Source organism: Haliotis asinina, chromosome 15 (assembly GCF_037392515.1).
Source record: "Haliotis asinina isolate JCU_RB_2024 chromosome 15, JCU_Hal_asi_v2, whole genome shotgun sequence".
NCBI lineage: Eukaryota > Metazoa > Mollusca > Gastropoda > Lepetellida > Haliotidae > Haliotis > Haliotis asinina.
In genome coordinates, this window is record NC_090294.1 from 29,800,644 (window position 1) to 29,824,186 (window position 23,543).

Sequence of the window (23,543 nt, forward strand, 5' to 3'; positions counted from 1 at the left end):
GTTTTGTAGATCCATCGTATTTACCTGTACACAATTACTGCCTCTATCATGATTTTGCTGTTTAAATCACTAAATACGACATATTACACCATATGTATAATGCTTCATATGTTTACCTCCAATGTACATGGCTGGAGGCCTCTTGTATGTAAACATCTTTTGATGTTTTTGACTTTTGAGTCAATATGGTTTTACGCCGCTTTTAGCAATATTCCAGCAATATCACGGCGGGGACACCAGAAATGGGCTTCACACATTGCACCAACACATGATATGAAACTAACTAAAATAAATGTTTATGAGAAATGAGTGCATGATACCCACACGATCATTGGTATGGTGTGTTTTGGTGATTCCTTCTGTTGATGTGTTTTTTATTGGGGATGCCAAAACCCAACAAAATGATTGATAACACCGTCAGACCTATATGCCAAAAATCCACATCACTTTAGAGTCCGATTTTGCTTCCTATATGGATAAAAAAATTGCGTGTTTTTATGCGTGTGAGTATATTTATTTTTACGACTATTTCGGTGCAATGATATATGTAAATATATGTTCTTCGTGTGTAGATGTCAGGAAAGTGATAAGTCTTTAATCAAGAAACAGAAGAATGTAGATCAAGTAATGAATGATCTTATTCCAAGACAGTGCTTCTGATATCATACGTGTATCACCCGGTGGTTGGGACGTATATCTGGACACTGTGTTATCACCTGCGGAAACACACACGCAGTCCGTGACATTTACTCCAATATCGTACGCCAACAGGCCACATACAACGCTAACATGAGTGTTCTCAAGACGTATGTAGTGCTGGTACTGGTATACACAAGTAGCGGTCAGTATACCTACCCCGTCGACGACACACCCGGATTTGGCCGGGTATTTGACGGTATTGGTGCCATAAGCGGTGGAGGGGTGAGTATGTGTAACTGTAAATATGTTGACTGATGATGTATAGCTATTACTGAGGGAAATCGTTATTTTAATGTAATGATATGTGTAATGTGAGTCTGAGGATGTTTGACTGCATTGCGATCATGCTACCCTTGATGGGAGCGTGTAAGCTTTGTGTACATCTTGATCTTCATGTGTCTATGCTATAATTTATGTGGAAGCTGTTGCTTGTAGACATTCGCAAAATGGATGATTAGCAAAGACTCACCTACCTGAATATTCCAGGCTACATCCAAATTGTTGGTCAGCTACCCACAACAGCAGCGAGACGAAGTCTTGGATTACTTGTTCAAGGTAAATTACAGACACTTTCAAGGTATTTTTGTTTTGTGAATCTTCGGGTCTGTTTCTACTACTGGTCATACAACATGTCATACAACAGGTCATACAACATGTCATACAACAGGTATACATGTCAATAAAACATCATATAAATATATCATATAAATGCATCATGTACATGTCTATTTAGCTGGAATACTGCTGAGTGTGGCGTTAAACGGCAAGCAAGCTACATGTCTTAGAATGAGACTAATACTGTCATTAAGCGTGGACCGAGGCTAGGAAAATGGATAATGGACTTAATAACGTGCAATACCAAAGAATTTCATAATCCTTCGAAACAGATTCCAATGGGTGTAAAGGTTAAAGTAGCAGTGACAACTGTTTAAACGAATCACTGAAATTCGGTGAAAACAGTAAGTGAATAGCGTAAGGGTCTTCTGACCCACTGGGAGCACATGTCCCTCACACAGTTTGCATGGAAAGAAATGCAAAGCTGGCGTTTGTATTGCAATGAATGCTCTTCCATACCTTACTAGGTTCTGACAGAAAAAAAAATGTCACCATTAAACAATCACTGAAAAAGGCATTATTTGCATGATACAGTGTTATTACTTTGCTGGTGTTCACAAAAATACGTGCATGGCATATTAATACTGAAATTCAAGGGTTAGTAAAATGTCAATGTGCTTTCAGCCGAACTTTGGCGCATCCCTTCATATTTTTAAAGTCGAGATTGGCGGCGATGCACAAAGCTCAGGTAAGGACAGAAGGCGAAAAGATTTTCATGTGGAGAGCTAGAGTTTGCTTTGACATCATTTAAAGAAGTTTTACATGCTGAAATAAATATGTCAGACATAAAGTGACTCTTTCATAGAATCGTCTTTTACTTCCTGAGGTTAAATACTGACATCCAGATTTGACGTTGTTTTGATTCCAGAGGGCTCGGAGGCCACTCACATGAGGAGCCCCGATGACCAGAACTACAACAGGGGTTATGAATGGTGGATGCTGAAAGAAGCCAAGAAAGTAAGTCTCTATAGTCTCTGCTTGCACTCTTCTTCTTAGGACCGATTATTATTCAGCGTTCTGTTGCAATCATCTAATGCTCCCTTCATTAAGCTGTACGCATTCACCCGTGAAGGTCCCGGGGTAGAATAGGCCTTCAGCAACCCATGCTTGCCATAAAAGGCGACTATGCTTGTCGTAAGAGACGACTAACGGGATCGGGTGGTCAGGCTCGCTGACTTGGTTGACACATGTCATCGGTTCCCAATTGCGCAGATCGATGCTCATGTTGTTGATCACTGGATTGTCTGGTCCAGACTCGATTATTTACAGACCGCCGCCATATAGCTGGAATGTTGCTGAGTGCGGCGTAAAACTAAACTCACTCACTCACTGTACGCATTCATTTCACGACCCTAGAAGGTTCGGGTTAGAATGTGTCTTCATTAACCCATGTTTGCCGATAAGGCAGCTAACGGGTTCGAGTGGTCAGGGTTGGTTGAGACATGTCATTGGTTGCCAATCGCTCATGATGTTGATCACTGGATTGTCTGGTCCAAACTCGATTACTTACAGATCGCCGCCATATTATTGTAATATGGCTGAGTGTGGCGTAAAGCTAAACTCACTCACACTCACTGTCCAACTCACTCACTCGTTTCAGCGTAATCCTGACATCAAACTGTACGGACTGTCATGGGGGTTCCCCGGCTGGTTGGAAGGACCTGTGGGCAGCGTGTATGGTCAGCCAGAACGTACAGCGCAATATGTGGCCAATTGGGTCATTGGTGCCAAGAAGTTCCACAACCTGACAATAGATTACATTGGGGTATCATACTTTATCTCTGTAGCTTTCTTAGTGTTTGTCCTAATATCTAATTATATTCATGAAGTATTTAACAATATACACAGATATCTAGTACAAGGAAATTCTGGACGTCTCCATTTTTTGACGATGTATGATACACACGTAAAATGCTTCAGTCCTTTATGTTGACTATGGTTTTAAACTCCTCTACAAACATGACGGTAGTATCACTGCGGGGTACAGCATCACTAGGACTGGGATTCCATCACTGTACCTTTGTGGGAAATCAGCCCCGTCTTAACGATCGCATGCTTTACCCGTCAGACTATCTCTACCATATCATTAGCCATCGAAGAACCGAGTATATGTAAACTAAGTGAAACCTTGAAATTCGGACGGAAACGTTTCCAGCTGCTTAAGACCCATACATTATATACATGGACGTTTACGAAAGGGCTATCATACTCACCATACGGGTCAACTATGAGAAAGCATACTGTTATCAGTATGTGAAACATAGCCATTAAGAACATATTAACATTTATAATACTAATATCAAGTCAAAACAAACATACATTCTCTGGTGGCATTAAAACTAATGCAAAACGACTCATGAATAATTCGCAGAAAACTTTTATTACGATTCACTGTAATGTGGAAAGTAGTCACACATATACTGTACAACTTTCATTTGTGAATTTATAGTTTGATCTGTTTCAAAATCGCAACCTTCTAGTTCAGCATACGTTTCACGTAGTTTGACTGTGATAACGACTAAGCCATGGTTAATATGCTACGTTCTACTGACTGCCATTTCTATTTCTTTCAGTGTTGGAATGAACACTTATACAACACAACGTATATAAAGGTGATTTTTTTTATAAAATCATATATAACGACAATGGGTACTTTTTGTTTTTGAATTGTGTAAATACCAATGAATAGACGCGATAAAACCCTTTGCACACCTATAAGAAATATTCGCTAAATGCAGTAGCTTTACAATTTCAACTGTACCATAGTGACGTCTTTATGAATCTCTATTACTATAGCAACATGCCGTTGGGAAAGAGAGAACATATCGTACCCACTGGTGGCGCTGGTCACTAAAAAGCGAATTGCACACCCGAAAAAGTTCCGGAATGGTGGTACATATCAAATTAGGGAATTGTATCGGACCTCTTGATGTGTCAGGATAACGCTTTACAGAAGCCTTAATGGTCGTAGCCTTGATCAAACAACTTCTGAGCAAGGGTAATGTAACCCTTCTCAAAGTCTTTGTGAAACGAGCACGCTCGATTGAACCTCAAACGTTATGAAATGTTCAAGCCAAAGGCTGAAGGGATATCTGACTCTTGGCATACTGACTTGATGGGAGGTTTTCTGTCTCGCTGAATCCAATGATGAAACGTGGAAAGCGATTTATATTTAAGTTCTGATGGGTAAATCCGTGGAAGGGAATGGGTTAGCGAACGACATAAGTGAAACTTAGAAAAGCTTGGAGTCCATATTTCTATGTTCATAGATTACATTGAAGTTAGAGCCCGAGAATGTATCCACTGTCTTGTTCCACAGGTGTTGAGGAAAGTCCTGGACAGCAATGGCCTCCAAGACACACTCATCGTAGCTGCTGATTACTTCAACTGGGACGACTTTGCAACTGATATTTTGGATGATCCTGAACTTGCCAAAGCCATTTATGCTATGGGGTAAATATAACACACATCGTTCTCTCTCCTAACGTCAGCATTTCATAATTGTTATTAAAGTTTATAATTGAAATTTAATAATTACGATATACGACCAAAATTCGATGAACTAGCGTGCTTATAACCATGATAAATATTTGTGCTCAAGTCCGCCTCCATGTACATGGGTCAGGGACATCATACTCTGTATGATTATTGTAGAGGGAAACCGGGAACAGCGTATATGAATACTTACTTATCATTACATACTCATTATCCCGAATAGATTCTGCGTTTTCAAAGTATGCCATATGGGATGCTACTGTCATTTTAGGGTGCACTATCCCGCTACTAACAGCTCCCCTCTGGCACAGAAAATGGGGAAACCTCTGTGGTCTTCGGAGGACCATTCAGATAGTGGTAATGCTGTAAGTTGTTACATTACAATTGTCATACTCTCTGTACATACATAGATGGATCCAGGATCATATTGTTCGATTGTTGTGCAGTTGATACGTGTCAGTGGTTGACTTCACGTGAGAAAAGATCAATAGACTTTATACATTTTTATCGCTCACATACACTGATATGGCGTTACTTGTTTATAAATGTTATGGACACGATAGAAGGTAGGGCAGCGTTGGTAACATCATCATTGGTGACAGGTATGTTTGCCATAGAAAAAATGTATCCTACTGAAATATGTTTCAGAAATGGAATCGTAACTATGTTAATGGATATATGACAAGGTAAGTCAAACTATACTTTATTATTTTAAAAATATTAACAGTGACGATCAGGTATGTTCAAGCAAGCATTCAATAAGCAGGCCTAATGTTTCATTCACCTGATTCAAATAAGTATTATACGTATGTAAAAGGTGATCATTCCAATATTATTAAATGGAATCAGCTATGATTTTGCTTAACGATCTTATTCGCTTTAATAACATTTTCTATATTTTTCCATAGTCAGTGGTCCATTTTTGCCCCGCTGATCTAAAATAGAGAATGTATTAAATAAATAAATAAATAAATAAATAAATAAATAAATAAATAAATAAATAAATAAATAAATAAATAAATAAATAAATAAATAAATTGGGAATGTAAGTCGTAAAAACATCAGTGTTCATTAGCAAAGAAGAGCCAGTCCGATGTTGATGTGTTTAAAGTTCATCAGCAGAAATATCAAATGAAGCCCTTCACTCTGCATCCTTACAGTACCATCGTGTGGTCAACCCTGTGTGGTTTCTACTCTATGCTACCCTTCTACCCTGCTGGTCTCATGAGGGCCAATGAACCCTGGAGTGGACATTATGATGTCTTCGATTACATATGGTTTGCGGGTCAGTTGTGTTCATTTGAATCACTGAGGAAGACAAAATCAAATCATTTGATGAAATAATCCGAACGCCCATTTAAGTTCCGAGATCATATATACTCGCTTCGACGATAACCATGCCTGCAGTGTATGGGACTCTTTGTTTTGTTACCAAACTCCACGAATCAATTACGTCATAAACCATTGTTCCATCATTTATGACGTCAGAATCACGTACGTTGCAGCTCATACTGGTCAGTTTACCAAGCCCGGGTGGATCTACCTGAAGCACGGGTACGGGGTGGGGAACCTGGTTAAAGGAGGCACCTACGTCTCTCTGATCAGCCCGGACAAGAAGGACCTTACAATCATCGTTGAAAAATTGGTGGGAATGTTGAATCAAGCAGGGTCCAGAGTCTCAATAAACGAAAGAGAATAAAAAATGCGCCTTTTCCAGTGATATGTGAATTCACGTACCAATCACACTGGTTTCCCATCATGAAGAATGCTATGTATGAGATGTTCCATTTCTATATGTTTCTATAATATAAAGAATATAATATAGGAACAGTTTCTGTATTCCTCGTTTACTGATTTGTGATTTAACTCAACACTTAGTAGCTTCTGTTCATGTTCAAATCATTGCGGTGTCATATCTGCACTCTGTTTCAGAATCAAGATACGTACTCGGTGAATGCAGAAATGGAAACCATCACATTTCACATCAAAGGGACATTTGTGAGTATTGCGCACTAAGACATTATATAATATGTGTACACATTATGTGTAATTGCTCTAAGAAACAAACTTCTTGCGATAGGATTATTCTAAGATCATCAACAGGAAAAGTTTAACCTATTACTGGCCCGATCGACAATATTGTTGTATTTATCACACGAAATAATGGCTTTATTTTCGGAAACTATAACTGCTTTAGTTGGTTCACTACAAAACGAGTTCGTGATGTACATACTATACACTTGTGTTTGCAGTAGTTTCTGCTTCCATTATTTGAATCGTCTACATGAAAATAACATGGCGTGCTTGTTTCTGTATTTCGGCTCAAAGGCAAACATTGCACATCTCAACTCCTGGAAAACAACTGTGTCTTCTGATCCAAGCCAAAATCAGAACTTTCTGAAACAATCTCCTGTCCAGGTAACCTTTTCATATTTTACACCATGTGCAAACTGAATCTAACAGAAATAACGATAGATTTTCAGTTAATATTGTTTGTAATGTACACGCACAATCAAGCTTTGACTAGCTAGTGTTATTACGTGATATCAATTTAATGAATTTAATGACGCCCCCCACCCAGACCCCTTGGGACTATTTTAGATTTACAGCTGAAATGAAACAATAACGGTTCTTTGGGGTTGACAAATAACTTTGTATGTTTCATCTTGTGGTTCATGGAGTTCGGAATAGTTTGGTTTTAATGCTAACGGATCAAAATACACCGAAGTTCTTTGTTGTTATATTACAGGTTGTAAACGGAGTCTTCAATGTGACGATCTACCCGAACACAACCTTCACCTTCACGACGTTAACGACGGGAAATAAAGGGGAACACCCGAAACCCCCAGATTCCGCCCCATTCCCACTGTCGTATGGAGATGACTTTGAACGTAAGAATTATATAGAAGTACTTCTCATGAAACACCATCACTTGATGCATTCATGCTAATACAGGTGACAGAATAGCTGGAATAAACGCTCTCCAAATATAACCTAGCGTCTTATTATTATATTTTTATATTGCAGAATATGAGGAGGGGGTGGAGCCATATTATGTAGCTCCACAGACTGGGTCGTTTGAGGTCACCGACGTTGGAGGCAGTCATGGAAAGGTCATGAGACAGATGACCTTGCGGCGACCTGTGGCCTGGTGCAGAGCAGAGTATGTCGAGATGGGTGTAGCTGTTGTTCAGACAAGCAGGTACAACAGTAGTGATGATACAAACGTTAAATATATGTTTGCAATTCACATCACATACCTAAACCGATAACTGATAAATAGATATACATTAATCTGTTAAATACACTAAAAATGATAACTACCTTTGTTCATCAGCTACTGTACGTGTAGAACAAAGAATCTCTGTTATAAACTGTACCTATAGAATATTGGCTCTCTGTTAACTAATACCTGTACCTGTAGAATAATGTCTCTCTGTTAACTAATACCTGCACCTATAGAATAATGAATATTTGTTAACTAATTCCTGTACCTGTTGAATAACGAGTGTTCATTAGTAACTGCACCTATAGAACAATGAATCTCGTTCAGGGATGATGTCGCCATTGACTGTGACATTAGAGTAGGACCAGGAGCGAATGATTCTAAGGGAGCCTTCATCGCCGCCCGACTGGACCAAGGAGGATGCTCACTGGTACAGGGCAGGGGCGTCTTTTTCTTCATCTTCCCAAGGAGCAACATCTTCATGGTCACAACTTCATTTGGTGTGTCAACTCTCACCATTTTCTCAAATGTTCTGAACTTGTAAATAGTTCTTTCTTTGGTGCTTCCCTTGTTATTCAAATAGAAACACCGATGAAACTCAGTCTCGATGCCCCTAAAACCTATGCTTTAGCAATAAGACGACCAAAGGAACAATGGTGTATCTTTCACAATATCTTAATATCAAATGTAGCACTCACACATATTGTTTCAGACATGCGTACTGCCTTAGCTACTGGGAAGATGCTTGTGGATCTGGACTGGAATACGGTGTCCCTTACTGTAAAGGTATAGCCAGTAGAATCTACGCCTTATAATCTTGCTAATTGTACTGTCAGACTCTTTGTTTTCCACGTGCTCAAACAAGTCTGTAGACGTCTGTTGTGGTCTACACCTGATAACCCCGACTAATGAGTGCGAACGTTACAACCGATCACACGGCACAGGTCACGGATTTAATCTGTTAGCGTGCTTCCAGTTCATGATTTATGAAAATGCTAAATGTAATGGTGAATCACGAATTTTACCTTTCTGTTTAGTTGTTGCTAATATTCTACCATTATTATTACATTAAGGTTTGTTTGTATTTGTTTTAGGGTTATCAAGCGACAGGTTTCATCAATGGCAACTTGGTGTTCAATATTACTGTCCCATCTGATATCAAACGTGGCATGGCGGCTCTAGGATCGGGATCGTATGGTTACGCGGACTTTGATAACCTGAAACTAACACTACCGTCATATGAATAAATTGATACCTTTAAACAACGCTTTTTGTCTGCCTCATTGCACTTAGCCCTTTACTTTACACCTGCTTAAACCCTTGAAGGTCTGGGTTAGAATTGGTCTTAGGCAATCTAATCTTGGGTCTTCAGCGTGACGCTCGGAGACCCCACACCACTTTAGATTCAGTGTGCTGACAGTATGGGCCAACTATCACTATGCTAAAATTTCATTTTGTGATAGATGTATAACACGTGAAAGAACTACGACCAAATTGTGATATACTTCCACAACATATCCAGATATATTTGGCACCGACATCTCTCATCAGTCTTGCATTCACATTTTCTGAACAAAGTTTGAAACTATCAAAATGCAAAATAAACAGAAGACATCGTTGGGTCCAGTCAGTGAAGAAATGACACTTGGTACGTTTTTTTTTGGTAGCTTTTTTCGATTGACACATAGTCATCTCGCGTCTACTACACACCACATACAGCCCAATAGAGCCCGTAAGTCTCGCTAGGCGCTACTTCCAGTACTTATCTGTCATATGTGAAGTCGGGCCCAGCTTACTTCCGGTACCAGATTTCCGGTGACAAGCGTATTTTCAACTACCTGTTCTGGCTTCAAATTTCGTCACTTTACTAGACCGGAGCAAGTGTACACCAATCGTAGGCTGTCAAAGCGGTTGAACTACGGTAGTTGGCTAATTGGGGGATACTTAGATCGGAAATTTCTTTTCTTGCAAGGATTATCGGTTATTTACTGTCCATTGACAATCATGAGATCATTCGAGTATGCATGAAACGTTGCTTGTTGATGATTTGACATTAGATTTATCAATTTCTGTGACTGATTTTCCTTTTACTGTGAAATTTGAAATTTAAGACACCATTCAGATCGCCTCATGCTGTTTTTCATATTCCCATAAATGCAGACTGTATGACAAGACGGACCAATCACCTCTGAACTCTGAATAATACTGAACGTTCCAGCAGCTCTGACCATTGGTATCCATAGTCACCTACATGATTTTACACTTCATAGGTACCATCGAGCGTGACACATGACAGAGTATATCAGGTATGGTGTTCTTGCAAGGAGTACCAATATTTCTAAAACACAGTACATATTTTGACGTTGATACGTCGATTACAGGAAGAATTTCCCTTTCCGTTCCCCATAGGATGTTCTGTGCCTTCACAAGTCACACATATGCCTGGTTTCTCCAGCGAGAACCAACCTATACCAACAGAACTATATTGTTTCAAGACAGCCTGACGTTTAGCAGTCTTAAAAAAGGTTGCCCTATACATCCAGTTCATGTGTCGGTTACAAATAAAACCTGTAGAGGTCATGCCTATCATCAAGGTCATTATTCAATTCCTTTTCATGGTATCACGTGTCAAAGGTCAACGATATTACAATCCGCATGGATCTGACGTCAGAATGATATCGACTTTCGCGTTGTTCATGTCCGCGATATTGACCGGTAAACGAGTGACAGCAGTAAGTGTGGTATACTATTGTTATGTACTGATATGTATTTATGGGCAGATTTATCTGGCCAGGTCGATCTCCTGGACATTCAGTGACATTCATCTACCTATGTCATCAACGAGACATGGTGCGACACTAAATTATTAGTTTACATTTGTTAATGAGATACGTGAGACCTTTCCATGATTGTAGTCGCTGCGAGGACAATTGCCCCAGACATAAACGTGTGTATCGAACTACAGTCGAACCCCGTTTATCCGGACGTTTTGGTTTCACTTGAAAATCGTCCGGATAGCGAGGCATCCGGTTAACTGGATCAAACATGAAAAACGTGTTCATGGTGTATATTGAAAATTTATTCATGGAATTCATTAATGGTAAAAACATATAACATATAACATCATAACATATAACATATAAATGTACCGCCAACACTTTCAGTACGCTGACATTACAACATTATACATGTACATCACACTTCCTGTGAAGCATATCATTTCAGGAAAAAAGTCTGTCATAGTTGTTTGTTTGGTCCTTGGTTTGATTTCTTCCATTTTTTTTAACTAAGTCCATCACCAAATTCACCGTTGATTCGTCTCCATTGCACTCGTAGAATGTGAACAAATTGTTAGCGTTTTCAAGAGCTTGAGATACTGCCGGAGCAACAACTGTTTCTGGTTCATCATCGTCAGACTGGTCGTCTGTCGACTGCCCTTTGGTGAGGATTTCTTCAGCTCTTGACTGGTTTCCACGACTGTGTCTTCATCCACATGCACTTGCATCATCCCAGGATGACTTCACGAACCGGATTGCTAACCTTTAGCGTCTGCGGTTGTTCACTCTCGGCACAGATGATGTACTATTTCACCAAAGACTTCTTGTAGAGGGCTTTAAAGTTCCCGATGATCCCAGCATCCACAGGCTGCAGTGCACCCTGACATTGGTTAGTCGAACATCCTTGTTATTGTGGCTGGCAGCATTGTCAAACAGTAGGACGACAATACGGCCTTTAAGACGCATGGTCCTGTCAAAATATCTCAGGCAGTCAGTGAACAATTCACTGGTCATCCACGCTTTGGTGTTGTGGCGATAACGGACATAGACTTTGGGGTTAACATCTCTGCCAAAGCACTTCGGTCGCCTTGCCTTGCAAATGACAAATGCTTTCATCTTCATTGTTCCACTGGTATTGCAACAGAGTGCTACTGTGATAAGCTCTTTTGACCTTTTGACGCCTGAGCAAGCCTTTGAAGCGAGAGTGTAACTGGGACCTAATTTATAAAAAAATGATATTGCAAATGTCATCATTGAAAATATCTTCAGGCTTATAATTCTTCAGCACTGATTTCAACTCTTCTCTACATGTAGCAATGACTAATAGTTTTGAAAAGGGCCGTCTAAACATTTCAATAAAATCTGTCCAATACCAGGACTGGTAAAAATTGAAAGTACACCTAAAGAATTTCCTGTTTATATTAATTAGTTCTAAGTTCACAGAGAAGTCAGTAACAGTTTGGTGTTCTCAGTTTTGGCACAAAGGTCGTTCGGTATGTACATACAGGCAGAATTGTGATGCAACAAGGTAATAAGACATTAATCTTTTGTTGGTATGTTTTGCGTTTAACGCCGCACTCAGCAATATTCCATCTATATGGCGGTGGCCTGTAAATAATCGAGTCTGGAACAAGATGCCAGTGATCAACAGCATGAACATCGATCTTCGTAATTGGGATATACGATGTGTCGTGTCACAAATTAGCGAGTCTGACCACCCAAACCCGTTAAACGAATCATATGACACGCACAAGCTGCTGAAGACCAGTTCTAACCCAGACTTTCAAGGGGTCATTGCCAGTGTAAATACCGAGTGTAGCACAGAATGCGCAGCATATAAATCGGAATGACATTGACATTGTAAATATCATTCAACTTCTCAATAAATAACCACAGCCACGCTCACTTTTAGAATAAATATTGTTCGATCTTCTCAAACGCAGCTTTAGCTATTTCTCAAAGCTATCAGTCTTAATTCGTCTATGTCACTGACCTTGTAACCTTCACTCTACTATGGGAATGAATCGCGTGTTGCTGACATAGCGTCATTTTACCCCAACAGCCTTGACCGATGCTGACGACTTACAGCTGGAAACCTGTTGGGCACGGCGTTACACAAACAATATTATTTCAAAATCTGCTTTTGTATTTTATTCCTGTCTGTATTTTGCGGGTAGAGACATGACCTTGAAACACGTGGTCATAAAGTGATGGTGATATTCCGACCTCTGAATGGGTCGACAATCAAATATTGATATCAGCCTACCTACAATGTAAATAACAGGTATAACTCCTACATCGTGTATTTATCACTACTGATAACAGCTTCACAATAGCCATAACAGCGAGATCAGTCACAGTGAGGTCACGTGAATAGTTCATATCATTTTCTTATGAGATGTGTAGTAGAGGTCATCTCTATCCAATATCAGAGGATGAAACTAAGTCAGATAATTTTATAGGCGTGAAGAGGTCACTATGCATGTATTCGTCGAGATCAAGATCATTCATGATAAGAGAAATAGGGTCGAAGTAAATAATTTTGGAAATTCATACTTTTACGAGCGACTCAGCAGGTAGTTGAAAAGACGGTTATTAGTTTTTCTTGAAAGAGCTGTTGAAACTGTTTGGGTCTAGATCTGTGCCCGGTTTCACAAAGCGGAGCTAGCGCTACGACTGTCGTAACTCTACTTTAAAACATGGAAGATACGATTATCGTACCGCTGTGATCGCTTTGTGAAACGCTGCCCTGTCTGGTAATAGGTCGATGTGACGGGTAGTGCCATCAGTCCTTTCGTTTTTCATAGTTTTCATCAAGATATCTTTCAATGGTGACTACCTGTATTTTGCAAATCATTCTAATCTATCAATTGCAGCATCGGTTTTGAAGATGTCTTATCCACTAGTAATATCACTGATACTGGCTATGATTAAAGGCAAGACAATATTGTTTTAGCAAAGAAGGAACAAACATCGCTTGACATTTATGTCATAGGCGTGCTGGGACCAGATGGCCATCTGGATTTGACCAATAAACTACATGTAAATATATATATTGACAGTACTTGATAGAGTGCCCTGGAAAGCAATGGAAACATGCCCTGTTACATAATGTGGTAACACAGACTGTAGGTTTCAAAAGAATTAACACAGCTACTGTCGTAGCAGCTGTTTTGTAGCGGTAGATAAGAGTGAGATAAGGAAACAAGCAGAAGACCTCGTTCCGAGGCAGCCAGGAACACACACAGGCAAACCTTTGTTTATATCTCAAGTTCTCAGCAATGTTCAAGTTTCGTTTCATCGTGGACATGTTATTAACATCGGTTTTAAGCTTAGTCCTATGTAAGTCCGGTTCCTCGTTTGAGATGTACAGTTTTGACGACACCCCTGGTCTGGGCCGTGTATTTGACGGGATAGGAGCCATCAGCGGAGGTGGGGTAATGTGTTATTATATTCTAATATTTCACACAATGATTTCATCCCTGTTCCACATACTTGGGCGTTTTCTAAAATGGATTTACAAATGATAGTTATGATTGGGGGTTCCACAGCATTAAGACTGGATAGTTTGTTGTTTGTGGATGTGTAATGATCGGTCAACTAGTGACCACTGATATAAATTGTTACTTATACAATCATGCCGCCTGGATGGCACGTGATCGGAAATCTACATGAAAACAATAACCCACAACGAAATCTTGGAACATTAAACCTTGTAACGAGACCTCCGTTATAACCTTCAGTGTATCTTCTTGCAGGCAACGTCAAAACTCCTTGTCGGATACCCCGAAAATCAACGAAATGAAATTCTGGATTACCTGTTCAAGGTAAACCAATCATTATAGACCTTACATTGCTCTGATCCTTAATCCAAGATCAGCATAAGTAAGTGAGTATGGTTTGGGTCGTTTTAGCAATTTACCAGCATTATCACAGCGGGGAACACCAAAACTGGGCTTTACGCAAGTGGGGAATTGAACTATTTAACCAGAGGCTACTCCACTACCTCTCTCTCTCTCTCTCCACCTCTGGCTCTCTCTTACTTCTCTACGTGAAGAAACAAACCTCGGAAGGAGTGTAAGTGTTCCTGCGTGTGTGTGTGTGTGTGTGTGTATGTGTGTGTGTGCGTGCGTGCGTGCGTGCGTGCGTGCTTGCGTGCGTGCGTGTGTGTGTGTGTGTGTGTGTGTGTGTATACAGTATCTCAACATTTCAGGATTTGGGAACATTTTCTCCGCTTACCTTTTACAGCCAAACTTCGGAGCTTCGTTTCATATTCTTAAAGTCGAAATTGGGAGTGACACCCAAAGTACAGGTAGAGTATCCTACAAATAGACTATATATAATTCATTGTGCCAGTAATTAGCAGTTACTTGTTCTGACCTCCCTAAAATGGACTTAAAGATAGCTTACACGTAAGTGAATATGCCTGTGATGCGTTTCAGCAGTAAGGCTTAATTAGAAACGATCGATGTCTGAAAGTGACTGTACATGGCATAAGCTTGTTGAGGGTGTTTTTGTATGCGAGTACTTACACTACAATAGCCTAAGCTCACCCTGCATGTATATATGTCATCAAGATGGAACCGAGTCCACCCACATGAGAACACCGGACGAGGAGAACTATGACCGGGGTTATGAATGGTGGCTCATGCTGGAGGCGAAGAAGGTACAACTTCGGATGTAACGAAGTCGGATATAGCTATAGGGAACTTGATGTGCTGGAGTTAAACAACTAATGCTGCTATATATGCCATATATCCAAACTATAAGGATTATCCTAAATACAGCATTATACCAATACGTAATATCTTCCGTTATTCGAATAGTATTTCCCGAAATCATTGACTTGATAATCAGCATACTTGTTGAAAGCAGGTTATATTTCATTCCCCCTTTTAGAATGTGTATATAGAATTACCAAAGAGGTTACACCATCGTTTTGAAATTCATAGTATCCTGAACCCTGCAAAATGTCTCCACCACGTTCAATGTAAATGAACTGATTTGGTGATCGCAATGAGTTCTCTCAATGAGTTCGGATATGGTGTGATGTTTCTTGATATGTGTTCAATAGATGCTGCCATAACAAGCACTTGTAATTTATCTAATTTCTACAGCGTAATCCAGATATAAAGATATATGGTCTCCCGTGGGGATTCCCAGGCTGGGTTGGAGGAAGCACCGGGAATATTTATGATGATCCTGATCGGACATCTATGTACGTCGTCAAGTGGGTGATGGGGGCTAAAGTTCACCACAATATAACAGTGGATTACGTTGGGGTATGTAAATATAAAAACATACTGCAGTAATTAGTTAGTAGTGATACTTTATTATTACAATAATTACTTTATTTATCATACTTAGCTAAGCTGTATTATTATGTGAAACATTACGTAAATTTAGATGTTCTGTAACTGTTCCTGTGGTGCCGTTTTGTCGGCATACACAGACCGTTGATGCCCTATTGTTGAAAAGAAATGATATATTGATATGCATTTACTTTGTTTCGTTGTTAGATCTGGAATGAGAGGTTGTACAACACAACATATATTAAGGTACGTATACCTTCTTTGAGTAAATAATGTTCTCTGCATGATAAAACAAATGGGATTTCAATAGTTGCATCTTTCAGTGATGAATGTATTATGTAGATGACATGTGTTTTTCAGACCTTGAGGAAGAACCTTGATGCAAATGGTTTACAGAATACAAAGATCATCGCTGCAGACGATAGCAGTGCTATCTCCTGGACAACATTAACACCGGAAATACTTGCAGACCCACAGTTGGCAGCGGCAATTTATGGAATAGGGTAGGTAGGAGACATGAACAGTCAGTGTCAGCCATACTGACGGAATACTATCGACAGCCATGTTGCGATCACCGACTTTCATCTTCTTGTGAAATAGAGGATTCACGTACCTGAAGCTCTGTTACAGGATTTGACAAAAATGATGACGTTCTTAGAAGTAATTGTCAATTGTAAATAATGACGCAATTTTCTCTCCTATGTTTTAGGTTTTGAACCACGTGGTATACATGTTATCACTCACACAATGATGATGATTTGTTTGCAGGGTTCACCATCCTGGGACATTTTCTACCCCATCTGCAATTGCCACGGGGAAACCACTTTGGGCGTCAGAGGACTACAGTACCCCCAACAACCAGACCGGAGCAGGATGCTGGGCCAGGGTGAGTGACCTTCATCGGTGATAGATTTTGTTTGGTGTCTACTTAACGAAATACCGGAACTTTATTTGTCATGTGCATAGTTTTTATATTGTCTGTACAGACTGAAATTGATGCATGTACACATAGATAGCATAATGTTCTGCAAGCGAAAGTATGCATTTGAACATTGGATTTGACCAAACAGCTACAAACACTGTTATTCCAAATTCAAACTTGAAACCGACTGTCCAACTGTTATGTTCTTATCAAATAGTAGTGCACCACTTTAGAATAACCATATCCATTGGACACTTTTAGCTAGCAACAAGCATGGGCGCATAGATATTTTTGTTAGATAGTTCTCCGGGAAAAGTTACGGTTGTATTTGTCATTTAACTCTTTCATCGCAACAATCGTCAGAATGAGTAATCACCTGAGTGTAATACGTACGTAATCTTGCACGAAGGTTTTGTGTTCGGTTCGATTCCCATTCATCTCCTCACAGGACTGCGTAAGAGTGTTTGAATATTGTAAATTACGGAGTGTAATCACGTATGTAATTGTTCTTTTACAGACACTTAATCAAAACTATGTCAATGGAAATGTGACAGGGTAAGAACATTTTACTGTGAGCTCTATTGTAATTTATCATCTGTGGGAAATAATAAGATGAGGATTGTTATTATTGTGCTATTGAATAATAAGCATAACAGCACCGTTACATATGATTTACTTTAACTATAGATACAATGTCAGTCCGGTCCTTGGACCTGTAATGCCTTGTCATCTGTGTCTGTGCTAGGTGCATAGCCTGGGCGTTGACAACTAGTTGGTATTATGCCCTTCCCTACTTTGATCACGGACTGATGAACGCCTATGAACCTTGGAGTGGTCATTATGAAGTGTCCAGTCCGATCTGGGTCACAGGTACGTTGTGTTTAGACATGACACTGACATACAGTCTAACACTGTTGTATCGAACTCGTGAGGACCAATGTAAAAGTTCGACTTATCCGAGTATTCGAAACACCTGTCAGTATAGAAATAATGATAGGTATAAAGAAACAGATAGGGACCGAGAGATGAGTTCGACACAACCGAGAATTCGTCTCAACCGAGGTCGAGGAATTGGGGTTCGACTGTATTTCAAAGCTGTATCAAGATACATTTGCCGTTGGTTCTCATGCACATTAAAAAATGGTTCCCCTACACAGTGTTATCACAGCCAAACCAAGATGTAATATAAAGAACAGTTTTCACGTTCTATTTGTTGGTAGATGCGGTAACTGCATGAGTTAATTAAATTCAATGTAATTATGTTTTAGCCCACACGACACAGTTTACCAGCATTGGGTGGAAATATCTGAAGCACGGTTCTGGTGCTGGGAAACTGGCTCGAGGAGGAAGCTATGTAGCTCTGGTGAGCCCCGATGGCAAGGATTTCACTATTATTATTGAGACAATGGTAAACACGTCTTGTTTATATTCAGATCTTCCTGAAGAACGAGAGAGAGAGAGAGAGAGAGAGAGAGAGAGAGAGAGAGAGAGAGAGAGAGAGAGAGAGAGAGAGAGAGTGTGTGTGTGTGTGAGAGAGAGAGTTCATTAACTGTCAGATATATGATGTGCTTTGCTTGTGACATATTCTTGCGATATATACATTCTGACAGAATTGAACGAAATAAGAAACGATAAGCGATGACAAGGCTCACTAAAAACGATAAATCGCAAATGACAGAAAACTTTGAAAAATTGGTATGAAAAGTTTCGCACATGTGTCGGATACAAGAATATAGCTACAATCATGTAAACTAGCCATTTTGAAACTTCAAGTGAAAATCTGACCATGATCAAGTGCACAGCCCGAGATGTTTTTCATACATGATTGTAGAGACGGTGTCTTCATCTACCAAGACTTGGTTGGATGTGGCAGGATAAATAAAAATCTTGGAAACCTTTAAAATAATATATATATTAGATTTGCTCATTTTTTTGCATGCAATCAAAGTGACGTATTCATTGTGTGGCATCCTTAGTGTTGTGCTAATATCCTACGCTTATCCAAATCTCATGGCCCCGAAACGTTTGTAACGCTACTACATTCGCAAGCCTATGATAAACTACACAGTTAGGACAGGTAGTACGATAGGGGACCCATTTTGTCGGTCTCTTTAACACAAAGTCTTGACGAAGGTAAACACTATTTATGACAACATTATATTTCAGAGTCATGATGGATCCGTGTGTTGGAATCCCCGATCAATCCCATGGTATGAAGTCTCACCTCAGAACATCACTCTCGTCTTTGATGGAAGTTTGGTGAGATTTATAGCTAAGCAACATGTAGACAAATGCCGCAATTTACTGCGATGTAACTGTTATTGCACCATGCACATAAAAACATCGTATCGCCATATTCATATCATGGACAAGTTTTAAAGAACTCACTTTGGGTTATTTTCCAGGCTGGTATCACATACCTCAACCCGTTCTTCACACAGCTGCACGCTGCCGGTGAACCAACCATCTTCAAACAGTTGCCTTCCATAACGGTATAACTTCTGACTTTAGTCATCTTCAGATTGAAGAACATAGGATATAGAAATATTTGGTCGAATCCCTCGGAGAAATAGGCCTCATGGTTGTATATTGATAAACAGTGACTGCTTAACTACTTCCATGTTGAGTTGCGGAAACCCCTCGATGTCGTAGATTATATATATAAGTTTTTAGACTGTCTGATTAGGCTTTCAGTTCAAAGATATCCGTTCATGCTATAGTACAGAAGGTCCTGTGTTTGCCGTAATGTCAGATTCAGGTGATCATGATGCGTCATCTGGAACATCCGTTGTTATTTCATTTTCAGTCGTTCTATTTTGAATGATATCCTAAAGGCATCTGTTATGGAACTGTATGCAATTGACTGCAGCGCAAAATAAAATTCACCGTCACACTTTAAAAATAGATTAGGGCAGAGTTTGATTTATCTCTCGTTGTTATTTGGCCGAAAAAATGCCGATGCTACGTAAGAGTCAGCTCAACTTTTATGTATCTCTGTTCCTGGAAAAGGGTTGAACCCTCTCAGCTTCTTGAAGGTAATACCATTTTTCACTGACTATTTACTGTTACAGAGGCTTGGGCCTTATACATTATGACTACACCGCCTCTGTGAACGTTTCATGGATGTTACGTTGGTGTTTCTTGAAGGTTGAGAACAACCGTTTGGATGTGTACCTCGGCGTCAACCAACTTCTCACTCTGACCACCCTCGACCATGGCAGGAAGGGACAACACCCACCACCTCCTCCGTCTAAACCCTTCCCGTTGCCGTACACACAAGACTTCGAAAGTAAGGTCAGATGGATTGTTTACACTTCTAATGACTAGGAACTTAGTCATACAACTAGATTTTGTTGCTGTCCGCTTTCTGTTTGGCCCTTGTGATGGCCCTGGTAACACAAAAATTTAAGGGTGGGCCATTTCCGAAATGTCCTTGTCCTAAAACAGCAAATCACGTGAACCGGATTGCCAGGAGGAATGTCGAAACTCTTTGATCATGTCTACACAGGAAAGGTTTCTGGTATGGATAGTCGTCAGTCAGTTGCCTTACATACCAGCTCTGTAAAATTCTGAAACTAGGTTATCGGCTGTACAAATCTTATATTCATTCACCCTTTACATTAAACGTTTGTTACATGTGAAGTCAAAGCTCTTTATAATGTTTGTTGTTTTCATGTTGTCAGGATACAGAGTAGACGAGGAGCCATATCTGTTTGCGCAGCAGATTGGATCATTTGAAGTTCACCAAGCAGGTGGAAGCCATGGTCAGGTGATGCGCCAGATGACCGAGAGGATGACCATCCCCTTCTGTAACCAGACTGCAGCTGGCATAGCTATAATCGGAAATACTAACTGGTAATACGTGTAGATAACCTGCTTACATCCCATGGTTGTAACGACGGAAATGTGTAACATATTTGTTTAGTTTAAAAGCAAAGCAAAAGTATTGTCGTTGATGATGAAGTGCAGAAAACCAGAGGTCCCAAGATTGCAAACTGGATTTCCCATTTTGAAAATGGGAATAGAAATGGTAAATTTTCACACAACGAAGTAGTGAACCCTTTGATACCATGATCGATCGTTCGCACGGAGAAATACTCTTTTCACCACCATTACAGCTTGTATGACAAGGCAGTTCATCATAGCGCGGCTTTTGAAGTGTTCTTCAATGAACATGTTCTCCATTACATCCTAGGTGTTAGAAAAGAACCTCTACCGTTATTGTAAATTCATGTCATGTAAATCATATGAAGCATAGACCACTCACTATTTCTCCGTCGATGCACCCGTGAAGATTCTGGTTAGAAGTACTCAGTAGCAAGCCATAAGACGGCTCACCCTTTAGTCGAAAGAGGTGACTAACGGAATCGGGTGCTGAGGCTCACTGACTTGGTTGATGTAGGTCATCGTAACCCAGTTTCGTAGGTCGATGCTGATGCTGGATTGTTTGGTGTAGACTCGATTATCTAAAATACTCGTATATAGTTGGACTATTGCGGAAATAAACACAAGACAAACGCCATAATGTATTCTAAATAAACAGAGTATCAGTATTCAACGGCTAATGTTTGCAAAGACTCAGAAATGTGGACCAATGGACATTCCGTCAAACTGCACCTTGCTGTGTGTACATGTGTTCCAGGACGCACATTTACGTGGAGGCCGATGTGTATGATGATGGTATGGACGCGTCCAAAGGAGTCTTTATTGCTGCCAGGGTCTCAAAGAGAGGATGCAAGACCAACTCATCACAGGGCGTGTTTTTCTTTTTCTACCCTCAAGATAACACCTATCAACTTGCCCCTACTTTGGGTGAGTCCCTCCTCCATGAGTCAGTGAGTCAATGCAGTTTCACGCAGCACTCAGCACTATTCCAGGTATATGGCGGTGGTCTGTAAATAATCGAATCTGGACCGGACAATCCAGTGATCAAGAGCAAGAGTATCTATCTGCAAATATCAGCAAATGAGAACCGATAACATATATCGACTATGTCATCGAGCATGACCACCCGATCCCGTTAGTCGCCTCTTACGACAGGCAGACACGCCTTTTATGGCAAGCATGGGTAGCTGAAGGCCCATTCTACACCGGAACTTCACGCGTTCCCTCTCCATGATGAAGGTCGTCATTCATAGGTACTGATCTTGAAAGAGTAATGTTAGACATTTGTGGTTGACGTGTTCTTTAGAAAGATCGTGTACGATTTCCGGAGACCAGTCACTTTTTATGTATGTGTTTAGTGAATGCCTTTCCCCCTTTCATTACATTGTTTATTAAGTTCAAATCACATTAGTCGTATTTCCTCTTTGTCAAACATGTAGCAAAGACACATTATGGTCGCGAACCAGTGGGTTTTATACGGCGACTTATATACCTGCGTTTGGGACCAATGACATACTGTGGTATTCTTCAAGCGTCCACCTGATATCACTCCTTTGATGTTTCCTTCAGATCGAAAGAACATTTTACAAGGCGGTGGAGTAGGTGGAGTCAACAAAGGTTGGAACAACATGTCCTTGAATGTTGAGGTAAGTGTTAGTTTGCACTACCTGCTCACGGTAGTAAAAAACCTTGAGCAGCGTCATAGATGTGATGACCTCCCTCAGAATGAATCGGATTGATGAAAACATTAACATGACAAATACTTGTATGTGTTAAGGTAGTATGAACTGACCATATCGGAAATAAGACTTCGGCGACCACAGGACAGTTTAGAACATTACCTATAGAACACATTGGATAGGACTTGCTTCGCGGTAACCTTATATCACCGTCGTAACCTGTTCACGCTTCACGGGCTATCTTCAGTGTAGATTGTCATGTCCACTGTCTCACGAATGCCTAGAATATCGCACCGATCTGTGAGACTAGGTGAGTTTGTGTGGACAATTACAATTCAAGGGCCACATTTAATATTGCCTCGTGTTTCTGTTGTTTGTTTCCAGCCGACACTGGTGTAATTTGATAGTTCCATTCCGTTTCATATTAATGTTCCTCTTTTGGCGAAAAGCAGTGTTGTATCAGTCACACATTTCTTAATATCTTTGTTGTCATTTCACAAGTTGGAGTCAATGTTTGAAGAGTGACAACTTAACAAACAATAACAATAACATATGTCTTTGATAACACAGAAAAAGACAGGAATGTTATCAAAAATTAACATATGAAGCAACGACAGCAGTGGGAAGTCCCACGTTATCTGTGGAATTTTACCTACTGTACATTCGTGTTCCACATTTTTCAGGGAACAACAGCGGTTGGCAAGGTCAACAATAAAACTGTGTTCACCTACTCTGACCTGCCGGCTGAGCCGGACCAAGGCTTTGTTGCTGTAGGAACTGGATCACTGGGATACGCAGATTTCGACAATGTGAAAATAACACGTCCCTCTGGAACATGAGATCCTTGAACAATCCAGAGTCGTGCTTCTTTGACGTCAATATATGTACGAGTCTGAATAAAACTTTACAATTAACAGTAGTGTTATTCTATAA

The 23,543-nt window shown here is 40.1% G+C and overlaps 1 protein-coding gene across 1 annotated transcript; it reads left to right on the forward strand.

Annotated features, from left to right (window-relative positions):
* The first annotated feature begins 789 nt into the window (after positions 1–789).
* Positions 790–23,522, forward strand: LOC137264968 (uncharacterized). Its single transcript, XM_067800312.1, has 37 exons — positions 790–921; positions 1,186–1,254; positions 1,939–2,002; positions 2,183–2,271; positions 2,915–3,079; positions 3,888–3,926; positions 4,634–4,767; positions 5,081–5,174; positions 5,458–5,495; positions 5,970–6,094; positions 6,315–6,454; positions 6,742–6,807; positions 7,138–7,227; positions 7,559–7,700; positions 7,837–8,011; positions 8,363–8,535; positions 8,748–8,821; positions 9,130–9,269; positions 11,391–11,476; positions 14,014–14,249; positions 14,571–14,639; positions 15,061–15,124; positions 15,390–15,478; positions 15,930–16,094; positions 16,332–16,370; positions 16,485–16,627; positions 16,893–17,010; positions 17,564–17,601; positions 17,792–17,916; positions 18,315–18,454; positions 19,213–19,305; positions 19,452–19,538; positions 20,194–20,335; positions 20,730–20,901; positions 21,689–21,858; positions 22,501–22,577; positions 23,294–23,522. Exons 1-37 carry the CDS (start codon positions 790–792, stop codon positions 23,447–23,449), a joined length of 4,158 nt encoding a protein of 1,385 aa, XP_067656413.1. The 3' UTR covers positions 23,450–23,522.
* The last annotated feature ends 21 nt before the right edge of the window (positions 23,523–23,543 follow it).

Coding starts and splice junctions, on each gene's coding strand:
- LOC137264968 (XM_067800312.1), top strand. CDS start 790: ATGAGTGTTCTCAAGACGTATGTAGTGCTGGTACTGGTATACACAAGT. Junction 14,250..14,570: donor GAGCCATCAGCGGAGGTGGG/GTAATGTGTTAT, acceptor ATCTTCTTGCAG/GCAACGTCAAAACTCCTTGT. Junction 16,095..16,331: donor TAACAGTGGATTACGTTGGG/GTATGTAAATAT, acceptor TTTCGTTGTTAG/ATCTGGAATGAGAGGTTGTA.